Consider the following 11,183-nt stretch of genomic DNA (forward strand, 5'->3'; position numbering starts at 1 on the left):
CGCGGTCCCTGTGCTTTGCTAAGCTTGTTCTAAGTAGGTGCTTTAGACCACTGAGCCATCTCACCAGCCTGACATTATGCATTTCTAATTGGAGATGTAGAAATTATTCCAATAGCTCTTTTTAAGGGGGCTGTGTGTGTGTGTGTGTGTGTGTGTGTGTGTGTCTTTTTGAGACCATGTTCCACTATGCAGTCCAGACTGGCCTTGAATTCATTTTGTAGCCCAGGCTGGCCTCAAACTTGCCTGCCTCTGCCTCCCAAGCACTGGGATTACAGCTGTGCTCCACCACACCCAGATATCCAGTTCTTAAATTTTCAGTTTAAAATTATTACCATTGTTTTAGTTTTCAAATTTTTCTGTAACTCTTAATAATTTCATTTTTCCTCAATTAAAAAATTTCTCACAAAGTCATACCTTTTCCAGTATCTAGAAAGATGATCATAATTGTTGGACTACTTTAAAGAATTATATTAAAATATTTTACTGATCTGTGTTTATAATGTTTTATATTTGTTTAGTAGGTATAAAGTTAGCACTTTTCTGCTTTATGAGTATGGTATTATCTGACAGAAATTCATTAATATTTTTCCAAAATAGCCACAATGCTACGCACCTGTAATCTCTGCACTCTGAAAAGCTGAAGCAGAGAGGATCACAACTTCAAGCCTACTCTGGACAATTTAGCAAGTCCCTGCCTTGAAATAATAAAAATTTTAAAAGGGCTGGGATTGAAGTTCAGTGTGAAGGCTCTGGGTTCAGTCTCCAGTATCAGAAAAGGAAAGAAGGAAAGAAAGAGAAGGAGGGATAGAGGAATGGAAATGTTAACATTTTCTAAAACACTAGCCAGTTTTTAAAAATTAGTTTTGAAAATGAATTTCATCTTTTAATTTTTCTTATTTTTTCCCCTTATCCAATAATTTAGTACTAAACCACTGAACAAATTATCATCTATTCAGTTGCTTTTAAGTAATATAATCACAAACCTCTTTAAATTTTGTTATAATCACTTAACATTATTTATATACCATGACACTCATTAAACAGAAACAATTTTACAAAGACAAAATGCTAGAATAACACGTAACTGTCCTTTTAGTGGGATCTGATAAATGTGAATTGTATTTGAGTTTTCATTTAAACGTTCCATGTATTTACATATTCTAAAATTCTCAGGATATGTATTTTGCATCACTAAGTTAGAAGACTTAAAATAAAGAGTTTTTATTTTTAATTCTCTTTTGCTATTTAAAATTGGAACTCTTGCATGTCCTAAATCCAAATGATTAGTACAAACATATGCCAGAGGGGCTGGGGACATGGCTCAGTGGAATAAGTGCTTCCTTGGCAAGCACCAAGGCTTGAGTTCAATTCCCGGTTCCACAAAAAAAAAAAAGAAAAAAAAACCAAACAAACATATGCCAGGACCAAAGGTATGACAAAATACAAAGCATTTAGTTTATAAATATGATTTTCAATTTATACCTAATTGTTGCATAGTGTTACTATACATAAATGAGATACAAGTCCAGTCTAATTTCTGTTTGATATTAGAGATTAAGTGAAATAATAAGCATTAAAACAACATTTAAAAAATCCTGACTATAATAGTAAAATAAGTGTCAAATAACAAACTTAGAATACTTATATTTCAAGGCTGTAGCAATTATAACAAAAAATTATACTATTATTATATAACATGCATATTTTTATATTTGATTCTACTCTCAAATTTACCTCAAATCCAGAAAGTTCAAATTACCAGTTTTATTAACTAATCAATCATAGGATCATTTGAATAGAAAAGTAGCCAATAGGAACTTACCAAGAATACAACTATTGTGTAGGTAATGAAACAAATTAATTAGTAATTAATTAATGAATATTCAGCCTTTATGTGGTGCTTTAAAGAATAATAACTGGTTTTCACTTACTTATTTCATCATATCACAAATACACAAGTGGAAAGAAGAATAGGGAATAATAAAGAAAGGGAATTTTACTAGAGAAGGCTTTTATTAGGTATGAAGCACTCAATATTTTCAGGGGACTTTTATAGAATGGAGTTGTACTTTAATAACTACCTTAAAAAAAGGAGAAAAATTGCTTATGTTGTTCCAAGTATAGATAATTATTTTTAAATGGAAAAATAATGACTCATAATAGTGATGGCAGTGTGGGGGAGCAGTTATAAGTAGCAATTAAATTTGTCCTGAAAGAGGGGTAGCAATGGAAAAGAACAAAGAAATAGTATTCTAGACTATACAGTAGAGTCTTGGTATATTGTTGAATCATTCATGGATTCAAATAAAGTGGCTTTCAAAAGAAAGATGCTGATATTGTTTGGATGATTAAATACCAATGTCTTGTACTCTGAGTAATTTAAAGATAATGTGGGGCCAGGGAGACGGCTTAGTGGAATAAGCGCTTCCCTGGCAAGCGCAAGGGCCTGAGTTCAATCCTCGGTTCCGCAAAAAAAAAAAAAAAAACTAAACAAAAAACTAAAGATAATGTGGAATGCATTAACTATTGTTACCCTATCGTTATTGAAAAAAATAAAGAGGCTGGTGAGATGGCTCAGTGGTCTAAAGCACCTACTTAAAACAAGCTTAGCAAAGCACAGGACCACGGTTCAATCCCCCAGCACCACATGCCAGCCAGCCCCGCCCCCTGGTGGGCTGAGCTGGACACACACACACACACACACACACACACAAACACATAAAAAAAAATTAAAAAAAAAAAAAAAAAAAAAAAATAAAAACAAATAAAGTGGCTCATACAGCTACAATGGTAGATAATGAAGCCAGCTTTAGAAAAATTTGGGAATGACTACAGAATTAAAGCATACTTACAAAGAAATATCTTCTGTTTTCCTTTTAACTGTTATCTTTATTTTTGAATAAAGTAAATAAGCAAAACTGTCCTTTTACTATTAATTTTTTAAATTAATGTATTATTTCTCTAAATTTCAGCTTATTAGAATTATTACTTTGGTTCTTGCTATGGCCATAACCTATTCATTTTTTTCTTATTTAATTCTCTTTAATGTTTCTTATATTACTATCTCCTAATTGCATTTTACTTTAATATAATTACTTTTGGATAGCCCATTTGTAGGTATTTGAAAATCTGTTTGAAAAATACAATTTTCCCTTGAATTACCCACCATATAAAGAATAATAGAAAATCAATACTATAACAATACAGCTGTATTAATTATAAACTTAAAGCCCTTAAAAGTGGAAAGTAGCAATTCTACATTGTAACCTTAGTTTCCAAGTATTTATACTTGACATGGAATTAAAATTGTCTCAAAATATATTTAAGAGCAAAGTTTTAAAAACATTGTCGACCCGTATCAGTACAAGCTAAATAATCTATTGAACAGTAGGAAAAAATCAAGAAAATCTGGTATTGTCAAATAGACGTCTCCAAAATAATACCTGCATTAGAAAGATGAAACTAACTTTTAAAAACAAATCACCTCATTTAGTTGAAATAAGAATGAACTATCTGGTAAAAACCTGAATGAGAGACCTTACAAATGCACCACCCTGGTGCAGGGTGTTGACAGCAAAGGAGGCTACACATACAGGAGCCCAGAGCAGATAGAAGAACTCTGTATTTTCCACTCAGTTTTGCTGTGAGGCTGCAACTTCTTTAAAATAGAAAGTCTATAGATTAAACATAAAATACATGGAAAAGCAAATAATAAAACTGATCAAAATAGAATTTTAGAAGTTTAGATTATGATTCAACAACAGCACCACAGCAAAGAATGTGTGTTCTGAAAACATTAAGCCTAAAGTAATTTTTTACCTTACATTGGGACACTCCATTAAAATATCAACTGTGGAAAATTCTTAAGAAACGCCAATCCATGAAGCTTCAATGAATTCTGAAACATACTCGAGAATATCTCAAAACTATTTTAAGGTATGAGTAAGTAAAAATTAATTTAGAAACATCAGAATATGGCTGGGGAGATAGCTCAGCAGTCTAAGCCCCCACCTGGCAAGCACAAGGAACCAAATTCAATCCCCAGTACCGCACGCTGTGCCAACCCCAGAACCCCATGCACACTGTGCCGACCCAGAAACCAGGTGTGCTAGTGCACACCTGTAATCTCAGTGCTGGGGAGGCTGAGATAAGAGGATCACTTTGGGTCTGATCTGCATAGTGAGACCCTGAACCAAATAAATAAATAAATAGTTTTAAAAAAGAAACATCAGAGTGTGAGTTTTGGCTACAAAAATGACTAAAAGAATCAATGTGATTAATGTTCTAATTAAATATATTTGTTTGCTATGTAACACTTTGTGATGATGCAGATATGCAAGTACTCATATGGCCTAATTATGTGTATTCTTCAATGATAGAGAGAAGAGGGAAAATGAAAAGAGAAAAGTACCAGATGTCTGCTTCAGTGGGCGAATCCCACTTACATCATTCCCTCTTCTACCCAGATATGAGGGAAAGAGGAGAAAAATGAAGGTCAACAGAGTCAAATGGAGAGAAAACATTCTCTCAGGCTTTCACACAGAGCAAGTTGGTCAAGCAATGGCCGTGACTCATCCATATGGCTGACACTGACAAAGGATCTGCAAACTGCAGTATAGGGTTACAGGATAAATCCTGAGGGTACTTGACTGAACTTATCAGATATAAAAGTTACATTTCTTGTCATATAGGTCTTGCTTTATCTTGGTCCTAACCATCCAGTAGAAAAGTTAAAAAACGAGGTATATAAAGTAAAGCCATATTAATATGCTGAGCTGTGAAAGGCTCAAGTCAACAACTTCTGTGGATAAACCACTACTATTGTGGACTGCTGGACTGTGTTGGATTGTTTTGTTGAATTCACACACCTATAGTATTTAGATGCCAATGGAATACCCATCTCTGACAGGACTAAACAAAAAAAGGGGATACAAAGAAGGACCATTTTGCATCTGTATATACAGAATAGTGAGGATAGATATACAGCTACTTTCACTTAATTCAATGAGAAGAAAGATTTGTACTAATAGTGTTTGGACAGGATATCCTGTCTGCATCTTGTACTATGGGTAACCACTAAGAAGACAACAATGTGCAAAGTATTAATTATTGAAACTGTCCTATTAATCAGTTTTGAAACTGTCTTATTGCTATTTGTTTCTCAATAATTTTTTTTTTTTTTGGAACCAGGGATTGAACTCAGATCCTTGCGTTTGCCAGTCAAAGCGCTTATCCTACTGAGCCATCTCCCCATCCCTAATAATATTTTTTTAAAAAAGATAAAATTAAGAGGAGAAAAGAAGACCCTCAATAGGAAAAAAAAAAAACCTCCTCCTGCTTCCTTCTTTCTCAGGAGTGGGAGAACAAAGAAAAAAGCAAGAAGTGGAAGAGGTAAAGCCAAAGTGGTAAAGTTCAAGCTTCCTGATGGCTTCCTTTCACAGCCTTTATCACCACTGGCGTACATTACATGTTCCTTGCCCTGATGTGTACGTGGTGAAGGGCTTGGAGGGAGGCCCTCCACCTGTGAGGACTTGCTGTGGGGAGGGAGGGGTTCCATCAAATGTTCAGGCATCCAGGGTTCGATCCCCAGCATCACATGCAGTGCTGACCTTGCCTTCAGGTGCACTGAGCCAGCCACTGAGCCTGGCTGTGGTGGCACGTGCCTGTAATCCCAGCGCTGGCAAAGCTGGAAACAGGAGGATCACTACGAGTTGGAGCTGTGTAGTGAGACCCTGTACCAAATACACTAAAAAAAATGTTCACACATAAGTTGCATTCTATGTTTCAAGACCCCCAATAAAAAGGTCACTGTGAGTCACCCTGGAATCACAATTGACATTGCTTGTAGAGAAATATAGTAATTAAATTTTATTTTGTATAATTTATATGTAAATAAATAATTTTTATATAAAAATAAAATTAAACTTAAAACTTACCTATAATTTGAGAGCTGTCTATAAACTTAAGAACTATATCAAAATCTCTATGTTCCTCATAAGTAGTCACTGTTGATAGAGAGCCCAGAACAATAATGTATCCAAGTATAGAAAATAGAAAAGGTTTTAATTCAATAGAACATGGTCACTTATTAAAAGCACTGCTCTAGGGAGGTGCTATGGATTAGATACGGTTTAGTTTGTGTGTCCCTAAGGTCCATGTGCTGGAAGTTTAGTGAGGACATGAGAGGTGGTGGTAGCTTTCAGGGGCGTGGCCTAGTGGGAAGAGTGTAGATCACTGGGGGTTCTGCCCCTGGGAGTAACTGATGCAGGATTCCTGTTATTTCCTCAGAGTGGGGTGCTATAAAGCCACAAAGTTGACCCCTTCTACATGCAGCAGGGTCTTTTTTCTCCTACTATGGTGTGGCTCAGCCAAGGGGGCTCTCACATGAAGCTGAACAAATAAGACTGCCTGATTTTGGACAATTCATACTCTAAAACTGTGAGCTACATAAATTTTCCTCCTTTATAATTATATTTTATGATAGGAATTGAAAACAGATAATACAGAAAGCAAGCCAAGATTATCCTACAAAAGGAGAATGCAACCTGTCTGTAGAAGCAGACAAGAGGGTTCCTAGAGTAGGGATATTTTACAGTCTACCAGATAAAGGGAATTTACACTATAGAACATGGCAAACAAGACTAAACTATGTTCTCTACCTGATCATGCATGTGACTTGTTTTTTATAGCTCATTCCCTTTTATATCTTTATCTATGACTTTTTTGTTATCATAATCAAGAGTTCCACAAGTGCCAGAGTTGTGAACTCTGACTAAACACAAAGAAAAAAAGTAATAAGATGGCTACTTTAATAAGCCATAGCCTTGACAATGGAATACCCATCTCTGACAAAACTAAACAAAAAAGGGGGATACAAACGAAGGACCATTTTGTATCTGTATACACAGAATAGTTAGGATAGATATACAGCTGCTTTCTCTTAAATCAGTGAGAAGAAAGATTTGTACTAATAGTGTTTGGACAGGATATCCTGTCTGCATCTTATTCTATGAATAACCACAACAAAGACAACAACATGCAATGTATTAATTATAGAAACTGTCCTACTAATCAGTTTTGAAATTGTCTCATTGCTATTTGTTTCTCAATAAAATTAATAAAAAAGAAAAAAAATAAGTCATAGCCTTGAGACAGTACACTCTATTAACTCCTCAAGTGTTAAAATGGAACCTAGAAGACAGGTAGGAATACAATGAATATTATAGAGTCAACTAGTCTTTTCTCTGGTTTTGCTAAGTCTTCCCTACAAAGCATTGGAAAATAGCTTCCATTTTACCATAGAGCTCCTATCTCCTTCTACTAAATCTCATCAGGGTACAGACATACAAACATACACACATACACATACAATTACAAAGAAACATCAATGTGTTCCATACATATTTAACTGTAGGACCTACATTTCTCCCTGCCCCCCATTCCCAGTATGTCCTCCCTAATGGCAAGAATGGTAAGTGGAAAAGAAATTACATTTTATTCTTGTATTTCCTGTAGCAGCAACGTGGGAGCAATTATAGCCACAGTCCCCAGAATGATCCGGTTTGTTGCCTTTGGACCTATTTTCACATATTAATACTAAACTAGAAAAACTGATCTTCAGGGTACTACCACATCTAATTAAAATACTTTTTACCTATAATCTAGCTTTGTTCAGTACCATTACTTTTATTGAACAAACTGAACTATGTTTAGACTTTGTATATTTTAAATGATGTAATCTGCCTTGCTAATGGCAAACAACATCAGCCCTTTTATACTAAATTAGAAAAAGAAAAAAAAGATACAGGCTATGCTAAATTAGAAAAAGAAAAAAGATACAGGTTATACTAAATTACACTATACTAAGGATTTCATTCTTAATCCATTTAACATATAATCCCCCTAGACTGGCTAACAAAAAAAAAAGGCAACTGTTTCCATCAACTTTCCATTTTACCATACAGAACTCATTCTTCTCACTTTCTCATTTTCTTCACAGAGACCACAGACAGCTGAAACCAAATGCTGGACAATATACCAAAAGGAGCTAGTATTTCCTCTGTTTATAGGAAAAAGAGAACAGAGACTAGATTTTGCTTTACCCCTTATGCCCTTGTTTGCTTGTGGCAAAGAAATGATTATTTCCCTCAACCCAAAGGTCACCTTCTGAAGAAGATAATATTAATTTCGTTTTTACACTGACTCTTGCCACTGCAGTAATTTCTAGGCAGGAAGAAATTACAAAAAGAACAAGAAATTAAATAAAGAATAAATTAAAAGAGAAGGAAGGGAAGCAGGAAAGCACTGAGAAGGCCAAGGTGAATGATATTAACTTGCAATGAAAATTTAAAATAATAAAATGAACCAGACAGGATGGAATATTAACATAAACAAACAATCTTGAAAGAAGACTAATTTCAGAAAAATAGAAATGCCTCATCCGCATCACTACTATGGCATTCTTTACCAGGAAGTCCAGATAAAATGTCTAAAGTTTCCATTAGTTCTACTTCAGTATGTAAGTTTATCTGCTGAAGAGTCAACTGAGAAATAAGAAACATTCATTAAGGGTTATCTTCAAACACTTGAGAATAGATACCAAAAACATATCAATAATTTAAAAATGCATTTTTCCCTATTCTACCACTCTAATAAAATAAAACTTGATGGCCAATATAATTTTTAAATAAATTTTCATTTCCATTTGTAAGATAAGGGGCTCCATTTTCCTTATTGTCTCTTGCTCCTGGATGATAAATTAGATCTCATATCTCTTTCTTCCAGGCTACTATAGTATTCACCAATTAGAAATTCTACCACCAAAAATATAGAGAAAAACAAGAAAGAGCCACCAATGCCCTAATTTGAAGAGTTACATATTTCTTACCATGTCTTTTCCACCTATGACCTCTTATTGACATGCTGGTTACTGCATTTCTTGATATTCTAGAGGAAGTTGGTGTGATTTCAACTTGAATACACCTTGTGCCTTCCTTACTAGATTTCATGGCACCATGAGGCAATGAAGCCTTTATAGCATTTGCAACCTAAGAAAGAAAAAATAGTTTTAAGATTGCCATTAACAGAGGTATTACTTTACCCTGAGATAAAACATGAGGCTCAATGTCAACGGGTTTACAAAAAGATTATTCTTTCTAAAATACTTCAGAAGATGATGTATAACTAACTCCTTTAGATAAGAAGTAAAAAGTTCACAGGGAAAGTTATACAGATATTCCTCATTTACCTGTTTAATGACTGTAAGGAATTAGGATAAGGCCTGCTATTTGTACATTTTTTCAATACAGTTCTATACATCTTGTTTATAGAGGCTCAATATTTTTTCACAGAACATTTTGTTTATACAGTACTATAATTTCAATGCTTGTACTGTATAATATAGTATAGTACTGTAGTTTTATGTTCTGTTATACATTATAATATTGCATTTAAAAGTAATACAAATAAAAGCAAAGTCATCAAGTTGGAGTTTTCCTGTGTTCTGAATATTACAATGTACATATTATATTCAATTCCTCATTTAGCAAGCAATTCATTTAACAACTCAGTCCTAGAAATGGATCTCAGTCATTAAATAAGGAACATCTCACTGGGGAGATGGCTCAGTGGCCAGTGGCATAAGTGCCTGAGTTCAATCCTCAGTACCAAGAAAAAAAAATGAGGAACATTTGTATATAAAAATAATATGTATGTGATAAAGTTACAAATTTCAAAATATTAAATTAGGTTTCCCAACACCCATTGCTGACTCAAAAGTACACTAAAATATGTTAAGAAGAACATTTTTATAAGTCAAAGAGACAATCAAGTGTCTAAGAAGTGAGTCTAAGCCAGGTATGGTAGAGCACGCTCGTAATCTCAACACTTTGGAGGCTGAGGCAGGAGGATCCCTGTGAGGTTGAGGAGAGTCTGGGCTCTACACTGCCTTTAAGGCCACCTGAACTACATAGCAAGTCTAGTAAGTCCTTGTATCAAAAAATAAAAACAAAAAGAAAATGACTCTAATAAAGTTTAGACTATATTTTAAAGTTTAAAGTTTACACTATATTTCACATATACACTTAAGTTTAAAATTTCCAAACATGCCAGGAATACAAATCACTGAGAATTAATGTACTATGAATAGCTCTCCTCAATTTACATCTCTAAACTGAAAAGTCCTATTCAAAAATTTATGTAAATAAGTAAGGCACATACCAGCAATGGCTCTGGATATAATTCTAGCTGAGCTCGGTATATAATATCCTCCAATGCTTTTTGAGCTAGATCCCATTCTCCATTATATCTATAAAATTAAATAAATGAAACATTATTTTAATTCTATGTAATAGAACAAAATGTAATGAAAAATTATTTTTACTGAGGAAAGTAACATCACATCAGTACACTGCTTAACAATTCTATTCCTTTTAAAAATGTATTTTTAAATCTTTGAATTCCTTTCAATTGTATCTGACAGCTATTGACAGAAAAAAATTTATAGATGTACATTTTTTTCTTTAAAGAACATAGTTATTTACAGAACAGAATTTTTTTCAAAAGCTAAGGAAATTTCAAAGCAGTTAATTTCAAGCAAGTCAGAGCCAATAAATTATATACCTTAGCAGAATGTTCAGAACACTCAATGGTCAATTATTCTGTAACTCCTATGGTTTTTAATGAGAACCTACCACCACTTAGAATCTTGAATAGTGATTTCTTTATATTCTGATGGTCACTTAGTAATGTACATGATGTATGTTATAAATATAAGACACAAAAAATGTGTTTGTGTGTGTGTGTGTGTATGTGTGTGTGTTATACATATAATTTTCAAAGATGCAAGATCCTTTCCAAAAGTAATATAAATGACAAAGGTAAACATATATAGGCTTGGTCATCTGTCAACAAAGACATGTCAACAAATAACTACATCCTGCGTGAAAGTGAGGTACAAAAGGAGACGACCCAGGCTGCGGGATCCTGATCAGACCCGGAGCGCAGGCCCGGCGAGTGAGTGAGACGACCTAGGGCCACGGGATCCTGAATAGACTCAGAGCGCAGGCCCGGCAAGTGAGTGAGAGAGACTACTCGGGGCCGCAGATCCTCATTCGACCCAGGCTGCAGGCCCAGCAGGGAACCCTTCAGCAGAACTCCCTGCAAAGAGGCTAGAGGCAAGACCC

The 11,183-nt window shown here is 34.5% G+C and overlaps 1 protein-coding gene across 4 annotated transcripts in view; it reads right to left on the minus strand.

Moving 5' to 3' along the window:
- The window catches only part of Fam126a (family with sequence similarity 126 member A), a 109,071-nt gene that overhangs the window by 10,508 nt on the left and 87,380 nt on the right, over positions 1-11,183 (minus strand). For all 4 annotated transcript variants that reach the window (XM_004626460.2, XM_023709863.1, XM_023709861.1 and 1 more), the window contains 2 exons: positions 10,219-10,306; positions 8,888-9,047 (listed from right to left, as the gene is read on the minus strand). In XM_004626460.2, the coding sequence (XP_004626517.1) occupies positions 8,888-9,047; positions 10,219-10,306 (248 nt within the window). The remainder of the gene's footprint in view (positions 1-8,887; positions 9,048-10,218; positions 10,307-11,183) is intronic.

This window comes from Octodon degus, unplaced genomic scaffold, assembly GCF_000260255.1.
Source record: "Octodon degus isolate 3935 unplaced genomic scaffold, OctDeg1.0 scaffold00015, whole genome shotgun sequence".
NCBI classification, from domain to species: domain Eukaryota; kingdom Metazoa; phylum Chordata; class Mammalia; order Rodentia; family Octodontidae; genus Octodon; species Octodon degus.